This window comes from Chelonia mydas, chromosome 27, assembly GCF_015237465.2.
Source record: "Chelonia mydas isolate rCheMyd1 chromosome 27, rCheMyd1.pri.v2, whole genome shotgun sequence".
NCBI classification, from domain to species: Eukaryota; Metazoa; Chordata; order Testudines; family Cheloniidae; genus Chelonia; species Chelonia mydas.
In genome coordinates this window covers 2651729-2679102 of record NC_057860.1, presented here as the reverse complement: position 1 = coordinate 2679102, position 27374 = coordinate 2651729, and the positions used below count along the sequence as shown (strand labels likewise).

The 27374-nt window shown below is 41.4% G+C and overlaps 1 protein-coding gene across 5 annotated transcripts; it reads left to right on the top strand.

Moving 5' to 3' along the window:
• Positions 1–27374, top strand: MEIOC (meiosis specific with coiled-coil domain). Of its 5 annotated transcripts, none has more exons than XM_037887156.2 (8): positions 1–399; positions 1595–1723; positions 6855–7015; positions 10016–10120; positions 15070–16945; positions 20926–21060; positions 23868–24048; positions 24769–27371. In XM_037887156.2, the coding sequence occupies exons 1-8, from the start codon at positions 394–396 to the stop codon at positions 24996–24998; spliced, it is 2823 nt and encodes a 940-aa protein (XP_037743084.1). In that variant the 5' UTR covers positions 1–393; the 3' UTR covers positions 24999–27371. The 5 variants fall into 5 exon arrangements, with proteins under 5 accessions (XP_037743084.1, XP_037743085.1, XP_043392886.1 ...); XM_043536954.1 differs by having other exon boundaries at positions 173–399; positions 16849–16945; positions 24769–27374; XM_037887157.2 differs by lacking the exon at positions 23868–24048 and having other exon boundaries at positions 24769–27373.

Below are 27374 nucleotides of genomic sequence, written 5' to 3'. Positions count from 1 at the left end.
ATGCGCGTGTTGGTGGGAGCGGCGTGCGAGGCGATTCCTCATTGGTTAAGTGGCGGCCGTCGCGGGGCTCCAAGTGAATCTCCTATTGGCTTTGGGGAGGTCAATGCCCTCGTGGGATAGGGCATCACGAGGCGTTAGCGCCTCGAGGGAGTCAGGCGGTTTGTCATTGGCTAGGTGGGGGTGACCAATCCTCTGGTGTAGTCCGCGCTCGAGACTGGCCCCTCCCGCGCTGTGGTGTGAGGGGTAACGGCCGCTCAGCGCCTTCCTCAGCCCGGCAGAGGAGAGCGTCGGCGGCTCCGGGCATGGGGGGGATCCCGCCGCTCAGCCGCCCCCGCGTGCCCTAGGTGCCATTGTAGTCGGGGGTCCGACCCTTCGCCGGCCGGCCGGCCGCCCATGGAGGTGAGGGGAAAAGGGGGCCGGGAGGAAGGAGTCAGGGAATGGATGGGGTAGGGCGGGGTATGGGGGGAGCTGAGCCCCCGGGAGCGGGGCGGGTGCTAGGTGTAGGCATGTGGGGCTGGAGGGGCAGAGCCCGAAGTGGGTCCGTGCCCCCTGGCGAGGCGGTGAGATGTCCCTCATAGCGACCCTCTCACAGGCAGGTTGGCCGGTGGTACCCAGGTGCCTTTGGTGGGCTTGGGTAGCTAAGCCCCTTGCCTGCCCCAACCGTTCTCCAGCCCGGGGGGCCCAAGCTGCCGGTCAGGAGGATGCCATCGTCCCACGCCTGCAAGCCTCTCCCCTGCTCCCAGCCCTGGCAATGAGCTGTGGGAGAGCTGCTGCCCCACATGCAGCCACCTGCTGCTGACACAAAGTGACTTAGGGCTGGCCTGGGCCTGATTTTCCAAAGAGGTCCCCACTCACCACTCTCGCTATGATTTATGGTCAGACTGGGAGTGCTCAGGTCTTAAAAAGTCTAGGCTAATATATAACTGGCAGTGGGAGGATCACTCAGACTAGGGGATCTTCTGGCAGCATAGAGATGGTGTAGTGGTGCCTATGCCACCCTCTTGTTGCTGTTGAAAGGGTAGTGTCTGGCTTCCTTACACCTGGCAATCTCCAGGTCCCACTTCAGCCAAGTCAACCCCAAAAGGCTCCTGAGGGTTTTTGGCAGGTGGCATAATTTAGAGCTTTCAAGGTGTTCAAAAGTATGGTGGGTGAACAGCCTGGCATGCAGGTGGCCCATGAGTCAGGGAGTGCAGAAGCCAGTTTTGTAATGGCCCCCTCCCTCAATCCCTCTATGCAGTCTTCATGCTTAGTCAAGGGTCTAGCCCATTAAATTAAGGGAAGGATTAATTTGGACCATTAGTATATAAAAGGGTTTTATTCTTCTTCTCAGGTGAACAATTTGCTGAAAGCCACCTGGACAGAATCTGCAGGCAAATTTAGAAGAGTTAAACAAAAAGAAAAGGAGTACTTGTGGCACCTTAGAGACTAGTTAGTCTCTAAGGTGCCACAAGTACTCCTTTTCTTTTTGTGTATACAGACTAACACGGCTGTTTCTCTGAAAAGAGTTAAACAGTTTGACATCAGAGTAAAATTAAAATCTTTACTTAGGTTAATGTGTAATTGTGTCTTTCTACCCCATTCTTTTTATACATAGCCTAAAGTTGCATTCAGAGGCACCAATCGCTGTTGGAGCAGCGCAGAAACCAGTGGAAGGCTAACTGATGTATTCAATAGTGTTATCATGACAGGCTCCAGCTCGTTCTATGATTGCTACAAATTACAGGTTCAGCTACTTATTTCTAAATAAATTTACATTTTACAGGCATTTGTTTTCACTAAGAAACACCCGCAACTATTGTTAAATACAGCTGCATGGACAGCAGAGTATAAACAGTTTAATTTTGTTTGAGTGTGTGCTTCATACTAACTCTTTATTTGAAAGGGTGGTACTCAAGTGAAGGAGTTTTTTCTTTATGGTGGCAACAATGGAAGATGACAGCTATTTTCAGTTTATATTCATTCTTCTATTCCCCTTCTTTCCCTGCCAAAAAGAAAGGGATGTAATCCACTACCTTTCCCTTAATTGTCAAAAATATATAAAACAGAGAATTCCCCCCAAAAAGATACTTCAGTTTGAGAACTGTACTTTAGAATAACACACATGAGCTCCCTATTAACTCTTTTTCTGTTGTCTGATATATTAGGCCTATAATTTGTGATGATTTAAAAGAAGCTTGGTTTATTATTACTTATTTATATAGCAGTAGTACCCAATGACCCCAGTCAAGAGCAGCTCCCCATTGCATTATGAAAACATAGGGCTAGATCCACAGAGGTACTTAGGTACCCTACTGCCTCTTTAAGCACTTAAATCCAACGTTCTCAGAACCACTGAGCTGCTGCCTAACCCCATATTTACCTAAAGTCCCATGGTATGTCTGAACTGCAACGTAAGCCCAAGCTCTAGCCTAACCCTCCTGTTTCTACACTGCAGTTACACTAGCCCAGAGCTGGAGGGCCCAAGCTCAAGTTAAGCTGGGACCCAGGGTCTGAGCCCTATTGCTTTGCATGGTAGATGCAGCCCTGCTTGACTCAGAACCTGGGAGTCAGCTAGAAGTATCCCATATTTCCATGGGACATCTTCCTTAGTTCTCTCTATCCCAACAATCTACCCTCCACACTGTTGCAAATGGAAACCACCCTCTGACCCCCACCTTTGCAAATGGCAGCAGCTCAGGTCAGTGCAACCCATTCTTTTCTGATCACTGATCTGCAAGCACACAGTCAGCCTCCTGAGCTTGCAATAAAGAGTGAACTGATTAAGCCTTTTGCAAAGCAAGCTGCTTCCTGATAACATGGCTGTGGGAGAAGAGGGATAGTAAAGTTTTCCCACAGTGCACCATGGTCCTAGGGATAGAGTTGTCACATTTCAGGGGGAGTGGGCACTAGGGACTCTGGGATACGGTTACTCTGGCCTGTGTGCTGCAATGTGATCGCCAGAGCCCTAGGTTTGAACATGGATTACAAAAGTCTTAACATTGGATTAAAATACAATTTAGACGCTCAAGGTTAGGGTTCCCTAACACGGGTCAGATGGCTTGAGTCCCACTAGCCCTGGGCTTACCTTGCAGTGTAAGTTACCACCTATAGGCAAGCTCACAGCCACTTAAATTCTGATGCAGCTCTGTAGCTAACAAACTGCACGGAGCCCTTGCTGAATCCCCAGCAGCCCTAAAGTGGGATTCTCAAACTAGGTATTCCCCACCTACCCTGTCAATGGGGCATGATCCCATAGGTGTTCTCAGGGCATGCATAAGACTTGTTACCAAAGGCAGTCAGCTTAGGAATTTGTGGTATATCCCCCATGCCTTGTGTTTAGAGCACTTACTGAGGCTGTGGGAGACATTTTTGTAAGACCCTGCTCTGCCAGATTTGGAGGAGGGAGTTGAACCCAGGTCTCCCGTACCATAAGTGAGTGCCCTAGCCACCAACCTCATGGGTTTTTTGGAATGGGTCTGTCTCAGTCTACTTTGAGCTGCTCCACTTTGTAGAAATAATTCATTGATTGCACCTGTGTGAGACTGATTTGGACACTGGTTAGGGCGCTCATCTTAGATGTGGATGACCTGGGTACAAGTTCCTGCTCCAAATCAGGCAGAGTAGGGACTTGAACCCAGGTCTCCCATATAACTGCCCTAATTTCCATTCTATCTGCTATGAGAGAGTAGTTCTCTTGTTTTTCATGATAAATGTCTGGGTTTTGTCTACTAGGGTGTGGGCTGAGCTGGCTTAGGTATCGTAACTCTAGAAGAGGGTTCATAGTTGAGAATCCTGAGTGGAAATTGGTGTCTCACTCTAGCCTGTCAGTCAGATGCCTAGAAGTCCCAATCAATGGCAGTTAAGTCCCTGATATCTGAGGGGGGGGCCTAGCCCCAGCCTTTCTTTTGCACTTCACTCCTGGCTAGTTTAGGTGGCTTTCTGCTAAACTTACTGTCTTCTGGGATTTGTTCCTTAGGCTCCTAACTCTCCCTATGTGTTGTATGGAGAGCCAAAGTGCCTAGGGGATAGGGATTGCAGTGCCTAAGTACATTTGTGGATTTAGCCTATAGTCTCTATTTCTAAGAAAACAAGTGATATACAAGGGTGGAGGAAGAAATATAGCCATATATACAATTGATATATATTTGTATTTTTAAAAAATATGATGAATAGAGAATGATAAATTATCCCTATCCTGCCTCTTTATCTGTCATTAGTTGGCTGCTTCCTCATATACATCATAGCCAAAGTGGGTCTTGAGAAAAAATCAAGAGGAGGAGGGTGCAATGGGCATACAAGTAGCTCAGATTGAGTGTTCCATATGTACTGCGCAGTGTGGAAGAAGGCCCAGATATGTTTGTGTGGAAAGCTGACAGATGGGTAAGGTGGGTGGTGTTAATAGTGACAGAGAATGTTATGAGTGAAAAAGATGTTGGAGGAAGAATCAGGATTTCAGCTTAGCCATATTAAGTTTAAGTTAACAGCAAAACATGCAGAAGGAGATGTCAGATATGTTAAGATGCAGAATTGGTTGAAGGGAAACAGGCCAGGAGTGTGAAGGTAGATCTTTGAGTCATCATCTTAAAGATGGTAGTTGAAACTTTGAGTACTGATTTCAGAGTGGTAGCCGTGTTAATCTGTATCAGCAAAAATAATGAGGAGTCCTTGTGGCACCTTAGAGACTAACAAATTTATTTGGGCATAAGCTTTTGTGGGTTAGAACCCACTTCATCAGATGCATGGAGTGAAAATACAGGAGCAGGTATAAATACGTGGAAGGATGGGGGTTGCTTAACCAAGTGTGAGGTCAGTCTAACAAGATAAATCAATTAAGAATAAATGGACACATCTGACATCAGGAATCATAACATTCAAAAACCAGTAGGAGAACACTTCAGTCTCTCTGGTCACTCAATAACAGACCTAAAAGTGGTCATTATTCAACAAAAAAATTCAAAAACAGACTCCAGCATGAAGCTGGAGAACTGAAATTAATTTGCAAACTGGATACCATCAGATTAGGTCTGAATAGAGACTGGGAGTGGTTGGGTCATTACAAAACCTAAACTTAATTTCTCCAATACTAATTTCTCCCTACTGTTACTCACACCTTCTTGTCAACTGTCTGTAATGGGCCACACTCTTACCACTTCAAAAGTTATTTTTCCTCCCTTGGTATCCTGCTGTTAATTGATTTATCTTCTTAGACTGACCTCACACTTGGTTAAGCAACCCCCATCCTTTCATGTATTTATATCTGCTCCTGTATTTTCACCCCATGCATCTGATGAAGTGGGTTCTAACCCATGAAAGCTTATGCCAAAATAAATTTGTTTGTCTCTAAGGTGCCACAAGGATGGCTCGTTATTTTTGAGTACTGATTTCACCTAGATAGTAAGTCTAAAGGGAAAAGAGGCTGGGGTGCCAAAGACTGAGAGCGTCACAAAGAGTGATTTAGGTGTTGGGGGACCTACCAAAGAAACAATTTGAGAAGTAGGAGAACGAGAGGACAGTCAAAAAAGGAAACAAAGAGCTCAAGGAGGAAGGTGTGATCAAAAGCAGTAAGCAAGTTAAGAAGGGTGAAGTTAGAGTATAGCCCTTGATATTTGACCAGAAAAAGATAGAAACATTGATGAGGGCAGTTTTGGTGAACGAGAGAGGATAAAATCCAGACCTAGGGGAACCAGAATGTGTTTCCAACAGTGGTGGAAGAGAGGAACTTGAGGTAGACATTATAAGTTACTCTTTATTTAGCTGTGAAGCAAGATAGTGTGGTTGGAAAAACAGGTGATTTCAAAGTTGGGGGATTTATTGGAGCTTAATCTTTTCAAATAGAAGTTCTATTTCTTTTCTAGATAGTTCTCTGCATTCTTTGGAAATATTTACACCAGCTGTCTTTTGTCTTTCAGTTAGTTCCATGCCCCCCTTAAGAATTTTGTCTAAAAGAGTCTTAGGTTCAAGATTTAAGTCATAGATTCCAAGGCCAGAAGGGACCATTGTAGTCTTATTTCCTGCATAACATGGGCCATAGAACTTTTCCAAAATAATTCCTCAAGTATATCTTTTAGAAAAACATCTAATCTTGATTTTAAAATTCAGTGATGAAGAACCTGTCACACCCCTTGGTAAATTGGTACAGAATCTCAATACTCCCTGTTAAAAATTTATGCCTTTTTCCAGTCTGAATTTGTCTAGCTTCAACTTCCAGCCATTGGATAAGGTGTGAGATCAGCTAGTGTAGTGCCTATAAACATATGTAGTGTAAAGGAATGTGTAGGTATTTTGGGCCCCAAAAGTAGTGTGTTTATCAAAATAAATTTTACAAAATGTTTGTGTTTTCATATATTAAGAAAATTCTGTGAAAATGTGTGTTGTTTTTTTTAAATGTAAACACTTGTCTGCAGTGTTTACAACCAGAACACTGAAGCATCCTGCTGTTGTAGGAGAACCATTAAACTGAAACTGACTAGGAACGAGAGTGTAACACAGTCTGTTTCCATTGTCCAGCACAATGTGGAATTAGTTATACCTGTAAAATTCTTGGGTTTAACAATTTATTAGCAAAACAGGTAAAGAACTTATCTATTGAATCCCAATAATAATAAGACTGATAGAAGTAGTACATAGTCTTTGGGCTGGCAAAGAGTGAATTTCACTCTGCTGTGTGAAAAATGTCCTGAGCTACGGTCAATGTCATTTAATTGTTCTAGAATAATTTTCTGTTGTTAGTGTCAGTTTTTAAACTAATTGAACTGTTCACAACCTCACCCTTGCGGCCCCCTGCCCAGCATGAACCCAGTTACAGCATTGTACAGTGAAATAAATTACAAGCTTATATTATATTAATCCGTTATTTTATTGCATTTAAAATATAGAATGAAGACAATATAGACCTACATCAAACATACAGTTCTTCACTTTCTACATCATCAGAATATTCAACTTCTGTTGACTCTTCTCTCTTATATGCACCATGGTCTACGTATGGAGATGATATTAAACAATCTGCTGTTTCTCAGATTAGTGTAAAGAACAGGTATGTTATTTTAATAAGTCATCCTGGCAGAATGAGCATCTACTTCTTAAAGGGAATATTTTTTTTGTTTGATTTAGGGTAAAACTTTCAAAGGGACCTTGTCATGCTGTCTTGAGTGGCTCACCACTGTGAGTGCCTATCTTAGGGCAGACTTTCAGAAAACAAGAGCAGACACCCCAAACTGGTGGTATATTCTATTAGATTTCACCAAGATAGTAACAAATGTGAACTGGATCACTAGACTAGTCTTACCATAGAGTTACCGACAGTCCCCTTAGACTCTCGAGCCTTTCTTGTCATCCAGACAAACTGAATTTAGTGATAATGGTCACATACATAGGTACTGACTCCGCGGAGTACCCATGGGAAAAAATTGGTGGGTGCTCTGCACCTACCGGCAGCCAAGCTCCCCGCCCCAGCTCACCTCCGCCTCCTCCCCTGAGCGGGCCATCACATCATTTTGCAGCATAACAAGCTGTGGGAGGGAGGGGGGAAGAGGCGGGGCTGGGGAAGGAGTCCAATAGGGGCAGGGAGGGGGTGGAGTTGGGGCGGGGACTTTGGGGAAGGGATTGGAATGGGGGCGGGGCTGGGGTGGGGCGGGGTAGGGGGGCATGAGCACCCACCGGCGCCAGGAGAAGTTGGCGCCTATGGTCACATAAACCAAAAATCACACCACATCAGGCTTCTCCCAGTCCCAAAGGACCAGTCACCCCCAGATCAATTGATACTCTAGATCTTACACTGGCAGCCAATTCTATAGTAAACTAACTATAGGTTTATTAGCTAAGAAAAAAGAATGAGTTATTGAGAAGTTAAAGCAGATAAAATTTAGTAACAGGTGAGTCAAAGTTTGTAAATCCAAAATGATAGCATAGATGTAGTAATCTGCCAGTTTCCCCAAAATCTTTTCAGGGCTACCCAAAATAACTCTGGGGATCTCCACCTTCATGTTAAGTTATTCTGCCCTCTTAGAATCCAAACAGTCCAGAAATGGAGGATCTTCTTTTGAATCGGTACTTATAGCTTCTTCTCCAGACAACAATCTGATAAGTGTTTTTACTCACACAATGGCCACTTGCTTTATAATTAGCATTTCCAGTTACAGTGCTTCATTAGCATTTTACAAGATTTCTTTGAATAATTTGGTTACAGCGTTATACACAAATGCAATTGTTTGTAATAGCAAACAATAGAGTATTTCACTAGTTTTCATGAATTGAACAGCTGAATACATTCTCATACTAACATTCACTTTAATCTAGGGTTATATAATTATAGGGGTATAAAAAATGTAAATGTAATTACAGGGTGTATGCAATGTAAATGTAATGTAATGGCAGACAACCGGTTACAGATAAGTGAATACAAAACATTAGCATCTCTTTTGATTTAGCATTCAAGTGAATTAGTTTGAATACATACTAATACACTTAACACTTTGGTATTCACCCACAAGTGAATTGGCCTGTATTGCTTTTCAAAGGTCTTAGGTGTCTAAAGATGCTGATAGGCACTAGTGGGTCATTCAAAAGCAACTAAGCATGTTAGGTGTCTGACTCCCTTGATTTTAAAGGGAATTAGCACCTGACCTGCTTAGATGCTTTTGAACATCCCACCAGGTGCCTATCTGCAATCCCATCAGGTTGCAGGGCTCTACTTTGAATAGTTCTAAGATCTGATACCTGTCAGGCATAGCAAGAGGGCAGGTCGCCATTAGGTGGGTGAGCAGCACGGTACCTGCACAAAAGACAGCTGGAGGACGCACAGGGCAAGTGTAAGTGGTATCAGGTGTGAGCAGGAGGTGAAGGGAGAGATGATGTTTCAACTGCTAGCATAGGTGGTGGGTATAATAGGCCAGGGCAGGATGCCGGTTGCAGGTTGGATGGGGGAAGTTTTTGCTGCTTATTATGCTCCATGCAGGTTCCAGGGAAGCTGAGGAGGCAGTATCTGCTGTTCAGTGTCCTGGATTCATAAGTAATCTCCTTGGACTCTAGGGAGATTATTGATGAACCCTGGAAGCATACCACCTCCTCAGCCGCCCCGGAACCTGCATAGTGCATATCAAACACTCAGGTTCTTCTTCCGGAAGAGAGACGAAAGAAGAGCTTTTCCCATAAGGTGGTTTGGGGTCTGGGGAGGCACGGTGTGGCTGGGAGGTAGGGGGCTCCTCTGGCTATAGGGGGTAGGCGGGCTCAGGGCTCCAGCTGGCCCGGGGCTCCTCTGGCCAAAGAGGGGTGTCATGGGGCTCCGGCTGCAGCAGGGATGGGGGAAGGGGGCAGAGTCGGGAGCTACCCTCCCCGAAGGAGGGCTCCACCCACAACTGCTAGGGCATGGACTACTTAAGCAGCTGAACTTGCCTAGCTACCTAAATCCAGAAGACTGTTCATAGCTGAGGATCTCAAGTGGATTGAGGCATCAACCTGTGGCTTATCAGCTATGCGCACTAGATCAGCACCTAAGCCCCTCTTCGCTCCCTGTCCCACTCCTTAGCATTTCACTCCTGGCTATCTTACGTGTCTCCCTGCTTAGTTTGCTGGCTTCTGAGGAACCTTTCCTTTACGTACCTAAATTAATACAATACAGTGCATGGGGTGCCTGAACACCTAGATCCGGGCTGAGAGACACTGTATTGGCAATTACACATACAACAAAGACGGACATGGATAGACCTGTTAGTTTGGGGGGTTTTTTTATGTAAAGACAGTTTGTTTTTGCACACTGAGCCCAATATTGTAAAGTGTTGAGTAAACTCAGTTCCATTGAAGTCTTTATGAGTTGAAGGTGTTCACAAGTTTCGGGAGCAGACCCTGTGTCAGTACACCCTATTTTTGCTCTACACAACATAGATTCATTTTGTTTACACACCAATTTTAGAATAAAGAAACATGAAGACTGTAAAATGAGTAGTATCTAGTGGCTATATTTGAGATTTTCACTGAGCCTTTTAAAGAGCGAATTCAAAGGAGGTAATTATCCTAATGTATATGATTTTTTTTTCAGGATTCAAACGGAAAGAAATGATTATGGTAGTGAAACAGACTTATATGGACTTGTATCTAACATCTTGGAAGAACAAGATAAATCACAGCCGTATTTTGCTGAGGGGTTAGTATATTGCTGTACATGGACTACTAATCTTTCTCCCTCTCTCCCCCCCTTCCTCCCCCCCTTTGCAGAAGCATTTTCTTTCCTTTTTATCTTGTTTGTTTCAATAGCCATTTCTGCATCTACTGGTCCTGGGGGGAAGCTTGCAACTTCTACAACCTATTTCAAACCCTACTAAAAGATGGGTGACCTTACTAAAAGCGATACGCGTTTTTGACCAGCTATTCAAATACTCCTTTTAGATTTTTCACTTGCTTTGTAGCAAGTGCTGTAAATACCAATTCCTTTTCATGGCATTCTGGAAATGGCTTATGCAAATATTATAAACTTATCCCATTGAATCCTACAGCCTTGTGCTAATTTTCTGCACCAGAATTTATTTAAATTCCAGGTTAGAATTTTATAATTTTTTTCAGTTAAATGAAATGCTCAAAACAAGCAGGTATAATATTTTTTTTCAATAAATTATTTTTCATTAATATTTGAGAAGATGGAGAAAAATCCTACCTGCAAACTGTAGAGCATAAAATATTCCTTTTAGTACTACCTATGCAGAATTTGGTTATTACCTAGCTTTCCAATTAATGCTTCATAGATAGAATAAGGTTAGAAGAAGAGACCATTATGATAATCTAGTCTGTCTGAGGCCCCCATCTGAGCGCCTCACAATCTTTAAAGTATTTATCCTTGCAACAATGCTGTGAAGGAGATATTATTCCCATGTTACAGATGGGTGAACTGAGACTCAGTGAGATTAAATGACTTGCCAAAGGGCACACAGGACATCTGTGGTGGAGCAGGAAATTGAACACAGATCTCCAGAGTCCTAGACTAGCATCTGAACCACTGCACCATCCTTCCTTTCTGATCTGTATAACACAGGCCAAAGAATTTAACCCAGTGATTCCTGCATCTCGCCCAATAATGTTTGGTTAAACCTAAGCATATCTTAGAATGAGATTCACCCTTGATTGAAAGACCTCCAAGTAAAGAAGAATTTACATAAAGTACAATTGGAAATGGAGCTCTTTTTTCAGTGTCAATTTTGTGGTCTTCCTACATGGTTTAATGAGTTTTAGGTGTAATTCTAGTCTTTAATCTGTAAAGTAATAAGCAGACTTAGAATCATAGAATATCAGGGTTGGAAGGGAATTCAGGAGGTCATCTAGTCCAACCCCCTGCTCAAAGCAGGACCAATCCCCAATTAAATCATCCCAGCCAGGGCTTTGTCAAGCCTGACCTTAAAAACTTCTAAGGAAGGAGATTCTACCACCTCCCTAAGTAACGCATTCCAGTGTTTCACCACCCTCCTAGTGAAAAAGTTTTTCCTAATATCCAACCTAAACCTCCCCCACTGCAACTTGAGACCATTACTCCTTGTCCTGTCCTCTTCTACCACTGAGAATAGTCTAGAACCATCCTCTTTGGAACCCCTTCTCACGTAGTTGAAAGCAGCAATCAAATCCCACCTCATTCTTCTCTTCTGCAGACTAAACAATCCCAGTTCCCTCAGCCTCTCCTCATAAGTCATGTGTTCCAATCCCCTAATCATTTTTGTTGCCCTTCGCTGGACTCTCTCCATTTTTTCCACATCCTTCTTGGAGTGTGGAGCCCAAAACTGGACACAGTACTCCAGATGAGGCCTCACCAATGTCGAATAGAGGGGAACGATCACTTCCCTCGATCTGCTCGCTATGCCCCTACTTATACATCCCAAAATGCCATTGGTCTTCTTGGCAACAAGGGCACACTGATGACTCATATCAGCTTCTTGTCCACGATCACCCCTAGGTCCTTTTCCGCAGAACTGCTGCCTAGCCATTCGGTCCCTAGTCTGTAGCGGTGCATTGGATTCTTCCGTCCTAAGCGCAGGACCCTGCACTTATCCTTGTTGAACCTCATCAGATTTCTTTTGGCCCAATCCTCCAATTTGTCTAGGTCCCTCTGTATCCTATCCCTACCTGCCACCGTATCTACCACTCCTCCTAGTTTAGTATCATCCGCAAATTTGCTGAGAGTGCAATCCACACCATCCTCCGGATCATTTATGAAGATATTGAACAAAACCGGCCCCAGGACCGACCCTTGGGCACTCCACTTGATACCGGCTGCCAACTAGACATGGAGCCATTGATCACTACCCGTTGAGCCCGACAATCTAGCCAACTTTCTACCCACCTTATAGTGCATTCATCCAGCCCATACTTCTTTAACTTGCTGACAAGAATACTGTGGGAGACCGTGTCAAAAGCTTTGCTAAAGTCAAGAAACAATACATCCACTGCTTTCCCTTCATCCACAGAACCAGTAATTTCATCATAGAAGGTGATTAGATTAGTCAGGCATGACCTTCCCTTGGTGAATCCATGCTGACTGTTCCTGATCACTTTCCTCTCGTGTAAGTACTTCAGGATTGATTCCTTGAGGACCTGCTCCATGATTTTTCCGGGGACTGAGGTGAGGCTGACTGGCCTGTAGTTCCCAGGATCCTCTTTCTTCCCTTTTTTAAAGATTGGCACTACATTAGCCTTTTTCCAGTCGTCCGAGACTTCCCCCGATCGCCATGAGTTTTCAAAGATAATGGCCAATGGCTCTGCAATCACAGCCGCCAGCTCCTTTAGCACTCTCGGATGCAGCGCATCCGGCCCCATGGACTTGTGCATGTCCAGCTTTTCTAAATAGTCCCTAACCATTTCTTTCTCCACAGAGGGCTGACCACCTACTCCCCATGCTGTGTTGCCCAGCGCAGCAGTCTGGGAGCTGACTTTGTTCGTGAAGACAGAGGCAAAAAAAGCATTGAGTACATTAGCTTTTTCCACATCCTCTGTCACTAGGTTGCCTCCCTCATTCAGTAAGGGGCCCACGCTTTCCTTGGCTTTCTTCTTGTTGCCAACATACCTGAAGAAACCCTTCTTGTTACTCTTGACATCTCTTGCTAGCTTCAGCTCCACGTGTGATTTGGCCCTCCTGATTTCATTCCTACATGCCCGAGCAATATTTTTATACTCTTCCCTGGTCATTTGTCCAATCTTCCACTTCTTGTAAGCTTCTTTTTTATGTTTAAGATCTGCAAGGATTTCACCGTTAAGCCAAGCTGGTCGCCTGCCACATTTACTATTCTTTCTACACATCGGGATGGTTTGTCACTGTAACGTCAATAGGGATTCCTTGAAATACAGCCAGCTCTCCTGGATTCCTTTCCCCCTCATGTTATTCCCCCAGGGGATCCTACCCATCAGTTCCCTGAGGGACTCGAAGTCTGCTTTCCTGAAGTCCAGGGTCCGTATTCTGCTGCTTACCTTTCTTCCCTGTGTCAGGATCCTGAACTCGACCAACTCATGGTCACTGCCTCCCAGATTCCCATCCACTTTTGCTTCCCCTACTAATTCTTCCCGGTTTGTGAGCAGCAGGTCAAGAAAAGGTCTCCCCCTAGTTGGCTCCTCCAGCACTTGCACCAGGAAATTGTCCTCTGCATTTTCCAAAAACTTCCTGGATTGTCTGTGCGCCGCTGTATTGCTCTCCCAGCAAATATCAGGATGATTAAAGTCGTCCATGAGAACCAGGGCACGCGATCTAGTAGCTTCTGCGAGTTGCCGGAAGAAAGCCTCATCCACCTCATCCCCCTGGTCCGGTGGTCTATAGCAGACTCCCACCACTACATCACTCTTGTTGCTCACACTTCTAAACTTAATCCAGAGACACTCAGGTTTTTCTGCAGTTTCATACCGGAGTTCTGAGCAGTCATACTGCTCCCTTACATACAGTGCTATTCCCCCACCTTTTCTGCCCTGCCTGTCCTTCCTGAAGAGTTTATAACCATCCATGACAGTACTCCAGTCATGTGAGTTATCCCACCAAGTCTCTGTTATTCCAGTCACGTCATAATTCCTTGACATCACCAGGACCTCCAGTTCTCCCTGCTTGTTTCCAAGGCTTTGTGCATTTGTATATAGGCACTTGAGATAACCTGCTGATCGCCCCTCATTCTCAGTATGAGGCAGGAGCCCTCCCCTCCCAGACATTCCTGCCTGTGCTTCCTCCCGGTATCCCGCTTGCCCACTTACCTCAGGGCTTTGGTCTCCTTCCCCCGGTGAACCTAGTTTAAAGCCCTCCTCACTAGGTTAGCCAGCCTGCTCGCAAAGATGCTCTTCCCTTTCTTTGTTAGGTGGAGCCCGTCTCTGCCCAGCACTCCTCCTTCATGGAACACCATCCCATGGTCAAAGAATCCAAAGCCTTCTCTCTGACACCACCTGCGTAGCCATTCGTTGACTTCCACAATTCGACGGTCCCTACCCTGGCCTTTTCCTTCCATGGGGAGGATGGACGAGAACACCACTTGCGCCTCAAGTCTTCATTTTTTTTTCTATATGTGTTACTCCACATAAGCAGCCAAAGTTAGTGTGCTGGCACATTCAGATTCCTTCATTTATGCTCAGTGGTTTGATTTGCCTATAGGACATAGCGAGGTAATGTAAAGTACAAGCACTTCTGAAGATATAATCAAGATGGTACAGAGAAGCCTTATGTTCTGAGTACTGAGAGATGGATTTGGGGGTATTGTGGTGGTTTGGGTGTTGTTTTGCAAGTTAAAATAAATACAATGGTCATGGAGTATCAGGATCTGTTAGTACTATATTTCCTTTTGAACAGTGTCAGATGGTAAATCTTTCTCCAGTGTGATATATGTATATATTGCTGCATTGACACAACCTAGCACTTTGAGGGAATTGTGCACCCGTTGGAAGCAGCCCTTCAGTTTAAAGAGAATGTTGAGTAGATGATAAAAGAATGATAGTGGTTATGATAGTATATTGGGATATAGAATGTATAAAATATGGGGGAAATGGTGGGATCTAAGGGAAGAAGAGAGATCTTCTATCTCTTTCCCCTGCTCCTTGGGAGGAATACAGAGGACAGAATTGTAAATACATGATGTTTACTTCTTCTAGGACCTGCTCCTCAAATTTAAAGTCAGTATGGCCTGTGAACACAACCAGATTTGCGGACCACCATGACCTGTTGTCAGAATCAAAAAGGCCTGTAGTTGCAGCCATCTCTCAACAGGTTTTTTATAGTGGTGAATCCGTATCTGCTGCTGAAAAACCGTGCTTGCACAGTGGCAATCTTGCATCACAACAGAAAATAGATGAACTTTATCATGGGTTTACTAGCATGGACCTTGAAGAGCAATGGTTGTACCCTCCTAGGAATGATCATGGCAGCTGTTACAACATGCAGACCAATGAGAATGCTAAAACACCTCCATTACAAAGCTATTCATATATCAAAAACTCTTTTATACCACAAACTGGTTTTTCAGAAGTAATAAAAGAATCAGGAGCAGATACTTATTCGTATGGAAGAGATAAAGTGTGTTCCAAAGGACCTGAAGTACAGTTGCATCAAAAGCGGGCAGAAATGTTTCTTCCACAAATTAACAGATACAGTGAAACTGCAGATTATTGTAGATACCCAGAATATTCTCATCCCAGTAAAGCAAAGCATAATAAGAGTACAAACTTCAGTGTCCAAGATAGTAAAAAATTAACAAATGGAATACCTGAAGCACCAGCTGTGGATACAGATACCTACACTAAACTATTTCAAGTTAAGCCAGCAATTCAGAAAAAAATTGAAGATACAATTCCAGATCAGCAGAACTTTACATTTTCTAAAACTTCAGGACTCTTGTCAGAAAAGCAATTTGCAAATGAACCTTCATTTACCACTGACTTCGGGTTAAAATCTGAGTATGGACTAAAATCTCATGCAGCTTGTCCAGGGACTAGTGATTTTGCAAATGCCACAGAAAAACAGCTCTTTCCCAAATCTGATCCCCAGAATTCTGAATATTTTAAATCACTGACTTTATTATCAAACTCAGCAACCACTTCAGCAGGCACTAGTGCAAGGCCAACTTGGATGAATATTCAAACTAAAAACAATACTTCTGTCTTGTACCAGAATCCAAGCACCTTGATGAAGTTGAGTAACCATCTGTCTGCTACTTCAAAAGGTTCCAGTAATTCTAATGATTTTTCTCAATTGTCATCTTCAAATTTAACTTTAAATAGTAACTTGTTTCAGAAATTCTGCCAAGAAAATCCTTCAGCATTTTCTAGTTTTGATTTTGGTTATAACGCTGCAGAACGAATTCAGCCTGCTAATCGTATGGATGGACTAACTAAGGTTGGAGAAGAGAGTCTCTTTGAATCAATTACTGATAAAAAAATTAAGCAGTCAAACGGTTTTTGTGAGAACTATTCAGCTCAACAATATGGGATCACTGAAAATTTGAACAAACACAACTTCCAAGCTAAGCCACAAAGTGGACATTATGATCCTGAGGAAGGACAAAAACATTTAGATGGATTGCCACAGAACACATACCAGGATCTGTTGGAGTCTCATGGTCACTTTAATAGCCACAGACAGGGAAGTGGAGATAGTAATATTGTCAATAGCCGTGTAAATCGCACACAGGCTTCCTGCTTTTCAAACAATTATATGATGGGCGATTTAAGACACAATCATAACTTTCAACAACTTGGTTCAAATGGCTTTCCATTGCGATCCACACATCCATTTGGCCATTCAGTTGTTCCACTGATGGATTCCTATGATTTGTTTTCTTATGATGATTTAAGTCATTTATATCCTTATTTTAATGATATGATGTATGGTGATGGTTCTTTCTCTGGTTTTGTACCAACATTTGGCTTTCAAAGGCCAATTAAAACTCGTAGTGGGCCTGCCAGTGAACTTCATATTAGACTGGAAGAATGTTATGAACAATGGAGAGCGTTGGAAAAGGAAAGAAAAAAGGTAATAATAACTATGACATGACTATCTCTGTCTTCTGTAGATAGCAAGTTTAAATCTAGACAGTTAATGTGTTAAGGTTTGAAAGTGATGAAGTCCTAAAATGGGGATTTAGGGAGAAAATTAGCTTTTTCTGTAAATTTAGCTTTTTCCTGAAAACAGGAAATAAGAAGTGAAATCTTGATATCTGTGATTATGTATGTTGGCTGCAGCTCCACAGTTAAGCTTGAATTGAGTTTTGCACTTAAACCAGGGTTCAACTTCTCTTTATATTATATTTTTCATATATATCTTCACCAAAACTGCAGCACTTACTGTTTTGAGTGTACAATGAATTTCCAGAGAATTGACAAGTATTTCCATTAATTGGGTTAGGAGTTAATTTTAAAATGGATCCTTTAAGAAATTTAACAACTGGTGTCAGACTTTTTTTTTTTAATTCCCTAACAATCTTTATAATGGAATAGCAGACTTTTCAAACTTCTCTTACAGTTAAACTCACTGGAATCTTGGGCATAGGCTGTATTTGAGGACTTATTTAGGATTAGAAGTAACTTTTTTTGTCATTTTTCATAAATAAAATTTTGCCCTTTAACAAAGGCTGAAGAATAACGTTCTTCTACAGAGAATTCCAGAAAAATCTGCCTTCTTTCTAAGGTATGTTTACACAGCATTTAGCTGTGCAGACAGCACTTTTAAGTTATGGCTCAGGCTGGGGGCTGGGCTTCAGAGCCAGAGCTCCAGCCTGAGCCATAACTTAAAAGTGCTGTCTGCACAGCTGTTTTTAGAGCGCTAATGCAAGCCCCTGTAGCCTGAACCTGCCGACATGAGCTAGGAGGCTCACTCTTGCGTGCTCCAAAACGCTGTGTAGACATACCCATAATGGCTGCCATTTCCGGTTGTTCTCAGTGGGATTAAAGCCACAGGCTGTCTCTAGAAAAAACAGTTAAACTTGTGTGATAAGCTTTCGTCGGCTAAACCCACTTTTTCAGATGCATGGAGTGAAAAATACAGTAGGCAGGGGTGTGTGTGTGTGTGTGTGTGTGTATATATTACAGCACATGAAAAGGATGGGAGTTGCCTTACCAAGTCGGGGGTCAGTGCTAACGGGGCCAGTTCAGTCAAGGTGGAAGTGGCCCATTCCCAACTGTTGACAAGAAGGGGTGAGTATCAACAGAGGAAAATTACTTTTTGTAGTGACCCAGCCACTCCAAGTCTTTATTCAGGCATAATTTGATGGTGTCAGGTTTGCAAATTAATTCCAGTTCTACAGTTTCTCGTTGAAGTCTGTTTTTGAAGTTTTTTTGTTGAAGAATGGCCACTTTTAAGTCTGTTGCTGAGTATCCAGGGAGATTGAAGTGCTCTCCTACTGGTTTTTGAATGTTACTATTCAAACAGGGTTTTAGCCCACTAAAGTTTATGCCTAATAAATTTGTTAGTCTCTAAGGTGCCACAAGGACTCCTCATTGTTTTTGCTGTTACAGACTAACATGGCTACCCCTCTGAAACCTCTCAGTTAAACTTGTTCCTCTTCACCATCTGACACTATAGGGAGTCGTCATCTTCCATTAGGGAAGTTTAGCTAATGGGAAACAATGGCCTCTGGCCATGTTGAAAGAGCAGTTCTTCCTGAGTTTTTTGTGAGGAAACTCCAGTCTCTGTTGAAAGAAAAGAACTTACGAAAAATATTGATAAAAATTACCATTAATCCCAAACACTTATATTCAAAATCTCATTGTTGCACCAGATTTGCTAAATAGCAGGAGGGAGGAGGAACTAGTGGTTGTGTGTGTGTGTGTGTGTGTGAGAGAGAGACAGACGCACAGACACACTGCTCCCTTTGTCTGTCTATGTGTGGTGAGGGAATGCTGAAAGTGCAGGAGGAAGAGGGGAAACTAAGTTTTTGTGTGTCTGCAGAGCAGTGTAGAGAGGCTCCGGGGAGGGGTGGGAATTTGGAGAACAGGCAGAAGCGGTAAATTGGGGTGTATATGCTCAGGCTGCGTTGGTGAAACAAAGCAATTGTAAACCTAGCTTATCTGGCCAGTATGCTGTGGCTGCTTTGTGCTGCTCCAGAGTGGCATAAAATGGCCACAGTATATTGGTGAATCTGGTCATTAAAAGTTAAAAAACAAAAAAAAAAACTTGGTTTGAAAAATTTCATATTTTCAAATCATTAAAATCACATGGTAATGTTCTCCCTGAGTGTCTTGTTTAATATTCATAGATGAAATTTTGAAATAAAAAAATAAGGAAATTCCAGACAAAAACTCTTAAAATGGAATTAAGGTTGAGATACATACAATTAATTCAACATAAAGTACATTGCAGGGATGGTGTTATCCAAAAATCAACTATTGTTAACCCAGGAAATTTGAGGTAAAGTTTAAACTTGAAAAAATCCAAACAGGAAATGCAGTTAGGGCACCCAATAATCTTTATTCTGTCCTATTGTGACACCATTAATTTAATCTGGGACCACAAACATTAACATGCCTTAATCGTACAGTTATTGCATGGTGCCTCTACAAAGAAGAGTTAAGAAAGTGCTCTAATTCTGCACTTTTGTACCTTAAGTTTAGGTTTCTTACAAGTTTAACCTTACTTCTTGAATTTCTTTGTTAACAACACTTGATTTGAGGATCATTGCAACACCCCTGTAATGTATTTTATCTGAAATTACTGATATGTACTCTAACCATAGCTCTATCTTGAAGTAGTTATTTTGTCTGGAAATTAATTTAATCAATATTAAAATATGCATGAATCAGCCCTATCCATTTTATCAAAAGAAAGAGCAGTTATGAAAATGGGTTCTTGATACTGCGATCCATACTGTTGGCAAAACTAGTGTCCAGTGCTCATAGTTTGAGGATACAGATTTTACAGTGAGGGCTAGATCCACAAAGGGATTTTGACATCTAAGTCCAAAATTTAAATCCTCAAAACCCAGCTCAGCTGCTGCCTAACTCTGTAGGTGCCTACGTTTCTGCCAGTAAAGTCCCCCTGGCACTTAAATATTGGGATAGAGAATGACTACAGCCCAGTGTTCAGGGTGGTCACCTGGGAGACCCAGATTCCAGTCCCTACTCCTATGAATATTTAAAGCTGTTCCACATTGTATAAAATACTTGAGAGATTGAGAGGGCTCAGAATATCCTATAGTTTGGTGGTCAGGGCACTCTCACTTAGGCGGTGGAAGACCTGGGTTCAAGTTCAAATTTTGGAATTAAACAGAGTGGGGACTTGAACCTGGGTTTCCAACATTCTGGAGGAGTGCCCTAACTACTAGATTATAAGAGGGGGCATGACAACAATCCCCTTCTCTTCCTCACTCTTTTTGGGAGAAAGCAAACTCGAGAGATAATTAGGTAACTACCCTAGAGTTAGGTACCTAACTCCCTTGAGGGGCAGGGCTTAGACCCCACCCCTCTCCTTGGCATTTCCTGCTGGCTAGTTTAGGCAGCTCTCCAATCAGCTTGCTGGCTTCTGTGAATCCCATTCTTAGGGATATAACTCCCCACGCATCGTTCAGGGAGTCCGGGTGTCTGACTCAGAGCTGTGGATTCCTCGAGGCAACAGGGCACCTAAATGTTAGAGATTGCAATCCTGAGTCCTCTTTGTGGAGCTAGCCCTAAATAGTTAGTTTAAATACAGTCATTCTAAAAGCTCCTTTGAAGTGAATGGGTAGCTTATTCCCTTTAAATGACAGAGGATTGCCAAATGCACTTTGGGTGCTAGTGATCCGGTGTTAAGTGTCTGCTTATTGAGCAGACTGAGTGCGAGCCCAAACTAGCAATTTTCAAGCCACATGATTTCTACAACTATATCCATTTCAGCACCTACTTTTTTTTTTTTTTTTTTTTAAGAATTTTTAGGAAAAAAGCTTCCTGGGGGAAAGAGAGTTTATTATTGTTCCCTACAAGAATAATTAGACAACACACTTCATTAACATCACAAGACAACTAAGTCATATTTTTTCTCAGACTGAATCTGCTCTTGCCAAGAACTACCCAGGGAAAAAGGTTTCCAGTACTAACAACACTCCAATTCCAAGGTTGACATCAAATCCATCAAGAGTTGATCGCTTAATTGTGGATCAGCTACGTGAACAAGCCAGAGTGAGTTGACTAGTAGTAATGGCATAAAATTATGTTAGATTACTTATATACTTGTCATAAGTGGAAGTCCTCATGAAACATGTATTCTTTACAATTAAGTAAAGTTAGGATATCTTGAAATAAACTACAAAACTCGTAAATATATAAACTTAAGAAGCGGCAGCACGTCTGTTCTCCTATCCCTTTGAATTATTACTGTGGAATGGTTCCCACTGTCCCTAGCAACTGATTTTATTTTACCCTTTGTGTGAAGGTGTTCTGCCTCAGTTCCTTACATTACATCTACCTGCCTCACAGGTATGTTATGTCCTAGTTTTTGACTCTCCCACCACCCGTTTACCACTGTAAGTTCTGTCACCTGTATGAATCCCTTTCGTAATGTTAGGTCACTTTAGATTCATCATTACAAAAAAGTCCAAATCCTTTAATATCTAGCATAATTTAGATTATCCTGGCTGGGATGGTATAGTTGACGATTGGTTGTGCTTTGAGTAGGGGTTTGGACTAGATGATCTCCTGAGGTCCCTCCCAACCCTGATATTCTATGATTCTTCAGGGTGGTATCATTGTCCTGTACTATATCCTTTCCCAAAGACGGCCAATGTAGCACACAGCATTCCAATTTAAATCTGAATCCTACTGGAATGGTATTGTCTTTTTCATACTTTATTCTGCTAATGAAACTTAGTATTGTTTACTATTTTTACTGCTGTTATGTAATGGGATTATTAGAAAATGTTAATGGAATAGATAACTGTCATAGTCAAATGATCTCCTTTTCTTCATTTCAAGAAGTAAAACTGATTTTAAAATATACTATCACCATTTTACAGTTTCATACCCCAGAATGTTTGAGTAGTACAACTCAATTCACCTGACATAACATTGTAGTTTCCAGTGGGGTGGAACATGATGTATCCATTTATAGACCAATTTGCAGCCCAACTGCCCAACAATTTGGGATATGAAGGGAATTAAGTAGAGGAGAAGCATAGGTGGACCGCATGTAAACGCCCAGTTTAGGATTTTGCTAGAACACCAGGATCAATAAGTAGAAGTCAGCCATCCTACAGTCTGGTTGGGTTGCTTATGTTTCGTTTAGTAGGATCGCTTCTTGTTTTGAACTGCAAAAAGTCATTAGAAAATAAGCTCAAATACTTAAAATAACACACTGCTTGATGCTTACAGGTTTTATATATGTGTACACAATGATTAAAAATATAGTGGTTGTGATGGAATAAGGGATAAGAACATTTTTTAGAGAGTTGGGGGGCTGAAAAATCATTGAATTGAATAAGAATAATAGATGCTGAATGGATAGGCAGGTGTTCTGTGGCTGGTGAGTGGACGGATTGAAGCAGGGGCATCGGAAGCTTCCTAACAATGGGGGGCCACCAGTGCCCAACTGTAGCCCCACCCCCCAGCACCGTCCTTTCCCCCCGAGGCCCTGCCCTTGTGCTGCTTCGAGGCCCTGCACCTTCTCCCTGAGCCCTCACACTGCCCCTTCCCCAAAGATCCCACCTCCTCCCCCCCCACCCCCCATGGCTCGTCCTTATGGCCAGTAAAAAGTGGGGGGACCATGGCCCCCTGGCCCTCGCTGTTCTGGTGCCTCTGGATTGAACATAGCTGAGAATTGAGGGCAAGCAGTTTATAATTTTAAAAATAAAATGCAGAGAATTGATAGTGACTGGCTGGAAGGGACTGCTGGCGATGGTTTCTGTAGGTTTTTGTTTGTTTTGTTTTTTAAATTAAGATGTATGCTTCCCCCACTCCCTTACCATTATGTGTTCTTGTCTTTTTTAGATTGAGCTTTCTTGGGGTAGGGACCATAACTCCTGTATTTGGAAAACACTTAACATATAATAGATGCTACCAAAATTGAAATAATAAAGGAAGGGACTGGCTTTTTTTATTTTAATTTTATTTTATTTATATTTTTTTAAAAGGAGAATGCTATTTACACTCAGTCTTGCTCATTGGTGATAGGAAAACACATAATTGATAGTTTTGTAAAACTCTATAAACCGAAGTGTGGTAAGGAGCTTCTTCCACAGCTGAGGGATTTTTCCAGCTTTGTTTCACATTTCAAAGGTGAACCTCTGAGAGAAAATGTTCGAGATTTTCAAAAACTGTATGGTTTTAGAACGCTTATCTCTTCAATTACTAATGGAAGAAGAATTGCTAAATAGTCCACACTGACCTGAAAATCTCAACCATTGCATTTAGCAAAGCATTTCAATTGTTTTTAAACAAATTTCAGCCTTGATGCTTTACTAACATGGTTCTTAGTCTTACTGCTCTAGCTGAGAAGACATACTTTAAGTTCTCAGGGAAGTTGTAGGGCCACAAGTGTGCTTAACAGGAGGAGCTGGCATTCAGCTTGAGGGGTGGGGGGAAATCCAAGCTTGTGTCCGCTCCAAAGTGTGGAATGAAGGCAAAGGCTAAGATTTTCAAAAGTGACTGGTAATTTTGGGTGCCTGATTGAGACACTGTCTGAAAATCACTCCCTTTTTAAAGGTATTCCAAATTGAGTACACAAACATTGAGGCACCCAAAATCACTAGTTAATTTTGAAAATCTTGGCAGAAAAGCCCATGAGTATTGTGGTTTTTTTTACTATCCCCAAACCAAGCACTGTTTGGCTTCTTGTTTGGAGAAGATAAAATTACAGGTAAGGATTTTACCTATTTCCAAAGCATACCATTTTGTAGCAGGATGATATTCATCTCTATTCTACTTCAGTTTAATTTTCACTTAAGTCTAGATGAAGACAACATGATCTATAACAGATATAAAATGTTCATTAGGTCGTGACTTTACTTGGAAAAATGGAACGTCTTCGCAGTTCTCCCCTTCATGCTAATATCTCCACTGCTCTTGATAAACATCTGGAGGTAATTCATATAGTGCAGTCACGTAGGAAGGATGAAATTGTAAATGCTTCAAATCGGCAAAGGCAAGGAGCTCCGAGATGCCAAGATGACAGAGGTATAAATGTCCTTCTACAGTCTCCTGTTGTAGCAGAATAAGCCTAAATCTATCATAAAGCACTATTTCCTATTATGGAATTATTATTATTATTCCTATTATTAATAATATTATTATATTCATAATAATTCCTATAATAATTATTTTATTATTATTATTATTATTAATAATAATAATTAATAATTATTATTATTCCTATTATGGAATTATTTTATTTTTTATTGAGAGACTTTGATTTGAGTTTTTGACTCAGGAAATATGGCAGAATTTTTCAATGGTTTAAACTGATTCCTTTTAGCTAGGAATGTAGAGTAAAATTTTTTGAACAGTAGGTAAATGTAATCAATTTATAAGAGGTCAGCAGGAGATAGATATAAGTAGCAAGTTCATGCAGCTAAGCAAGAGGTTTCTATATTGAACTTATCATTTTAGTACCAGAGGCCCAGTTTCAAAGGTATTTAGGCATCAGGAGTTAGGTGCCAAAGTGCCTTTGAGGATCTGGGTCTAAGTGCCTAAAATCATTTGTGCCACTCCCGCTTGCTGATTTAAGGCGCTATATTGATAGACTCAAAAGGGAGTTTCAACCCATCCTCATAGGGCAGCAATACAGGGTTCTGAGTGTTCTTCAGGAGTTCATCTAATCTCAGTGAAAAAAATTTCTCATGGTGTCTAATATTAACCATATTTAGTGGACGTGTAATACCTTTTTCTTCCCCACAGATGTTTTTGCTCTCGCTTTGGCAATTAAAGAGATGAGTGTAGCAACACGCAAAGCACGTACTACCCTTTGGTGTGCACTTCAGATGACCTTGCCAAAAACTACCACTATAGCTGGACAAGTAGATGTGGAGAAAGCTTTTCAGGAGATGGTACAGTCTGAAGATAAAGCATGTGAAAATATGAACAGCAGCAACCTCTTGAACCAGAGAGGTGAAACAAACAAACACTAATGAAATGTTAACCCATGCAAGAGTAAAATTTGCAGTGTGGGTTTGGCAAGACACAGTATACTGTGACTATTTTAAACGAACTCTTAAAGCTTGAGAAATTAATTGATTTTCTTCCAAATTTAAAGTTAATACCTGAATGAAGCAAGTTCAGCTTCTCCAAAAAAAAAAAAAAAAAGAGTCCAATTTCTAACTAGTTGGAGACAAACCCACTGAACTAACAGGTTATACTAGCAGCTTCAGCAATACATTATCTAGTCAGATTTGTTCCTTTAAGTAATATGATTATTTTTAACTGCCACTCTGCAGTGCAGGTAAGCACCAGTGTGAAATTCTTCTAAGTGATAAGTTTCATTTAGGTTTGCCTTAGTAAACATGTTTTCAAATAATGAATCTCAGTGACTGTAACCCACCATAGGCTGCAGTCTAGTAACAGACAAGTTTTGATTGTGATGTAAAAAGGTTTTCCTTATCAAACTAATACCTGGAAACAGGAGGAAAGCAATGCTAAACATACCCAGTATTAATGTAAAAATTAAATATTTAAAATATTGACATATTTATGAATTTGAAATTTTAGAATCTAAATTTATGAAAGGAAATGCACCAGATTCTCCTAAATTAGTGATATTATAAAACTGCCATTGTGAAACCATGCAATGTAGTGAAGGTAAAACTTGTTCAAATCATTTGTGCATATTCTTTAAAAAAATTATATCTCTGTTTTAAAATATTTAAGTGTAATCAAAACATTACATTTACACAATCTGAATCTTAAAAAGCTGCAAAGTAGCTGAAATAATGAGTATTGTTCTTATACCCTTGGCTTAATACTTTTAAAGAGGGTATCACGAGGTTCTGAAATGTTTTTTTTTTTTTTTAAAGTTACTCTTTAGCTAGTTTGGTTTGAGATTGGTTAGCATATATTTTGTTAAATTTATTAGTTTGCTTCTGTATTTTTGAAAGCTATTGAATGCTTGGCTTTTTCTGTGTTTCTTATCTCTTAATATCTTTGTATTGAATGTGAATAATTTATTCATTAATATGAAATGTTGATATTATGTGGCTCAGGAGATCTTGGGTTTTAACAATTCTAGCATGGAGTTAAACTATAATGTGTGGATTAAATTTATTGAGCTATCCTTGGCTAGATACACTGATATTTTAAATATCGGTGGTGTTCTTAGTTTTAGAAATCCTCGTATGCAAAAAGTGTAATCACACCACATAAATTGTCTTTGGATGACGTGAGAGAGAAACTGATTGAGAACGCAGGATAGACTGTACTAGAACTATTTTGATCATTGATATGACTTACAGTACTGCCAAAATTAATTGCATAGGGGCAGCAAAATAAAATACAACATCATACCACAGTAGTCACTGCACAAAGACTGGTTAAGTTTGACGTAAGACATGTTGGATGTTATGAAAACAAATATTGTACTGAATTTAGTCTGGTAAGAAATAAAGTAGCTTTAGTTGAAAAGTGTTGTTTTACTCTGCATGTGCATATTTGTTTTAGCAAATTAGACTCTTTATGTGCATGTTGATATAATGAAGGATAATTTTATATTCTCATCAGGAAATGAGATTACTGAATTTCGTTGAAAGGGATGTTGACGGTAAAAGAATGCCAGCATTGTAATCAGATTAAATATACCATAGAGAACTAAACATTTTTGCAATGGATCATAACGGTTTTTTAATTGGTTTGCACATTAACTATGGTTAATAAAAGCCAGAAGCTGGCACAGGTTGCCTACTTGAGGAATCCAACAGATCCATCTGAAATTCTGGTAGTGCTACTGGTGGGTTGTTGATTTTTTTTGTTTTTGTTTTGTTTTTAGGGGGTGGGGGGAGAATTCATTAGCATAGACACAGACTCTTTGGGGCAAGGTAAAATTAAGCAAGAAATAAGATTCCTTTTCTCCTGCTTATCTTAACTCAGTTTAGATGCTGGGAATTCCACAAGTAGTGTACAAAAGAGGGAGCTATAGGGTGGATGCTGAACAAACCCTGAATGTTGCTGCTGCATAAGATCTGCCATACAAAGGCAATGTCTTTCTGGCTATTGAGTCTGTAACAAGAAAAAGCGTTGAGGTTGAAGCACACTCTTGTAGCTGCCCTGCAGTTTGATGGAAGGCATATTTTCATTCCAGGATGTGGTGAGTCCTGGTGGAGTGGGCTCAGACAGCTGAGGGGAAGACTAAGGCCTAGTTCCTCAAAGATACTTGGTCATTGCTCTGCTCAGTGTTGCAATACCTAATCCTAGGCGGCCTGCCACTGACGAATCCTCTGCCCTGAGCTAGGTGCCCAGGCTCTCCATGCACTGTATGAGGAGAGTTAGGTGCCTAAGGAAGGAATCCTTAGAAACCA

Excerpts from the sequence above, each read along its gene's own strand:
- MEIOC (XM_037887156.2), top strand. Across the intron at positions 1,724-6,854 it reads ATGATTGCTACAAATTACAG|AATGAAGACAATATAGACCT; the intron begins GTTCAGCTACTT and ends TTTAAAATATAG. Across the intron at positions 7,016-10,015 it reads CAGATTAGTGTAAAGAACAG|GATTCAAACGGAAAGAAATG; the intron begins GTATGTTATTTT and ends TTTTTTTTTCAG.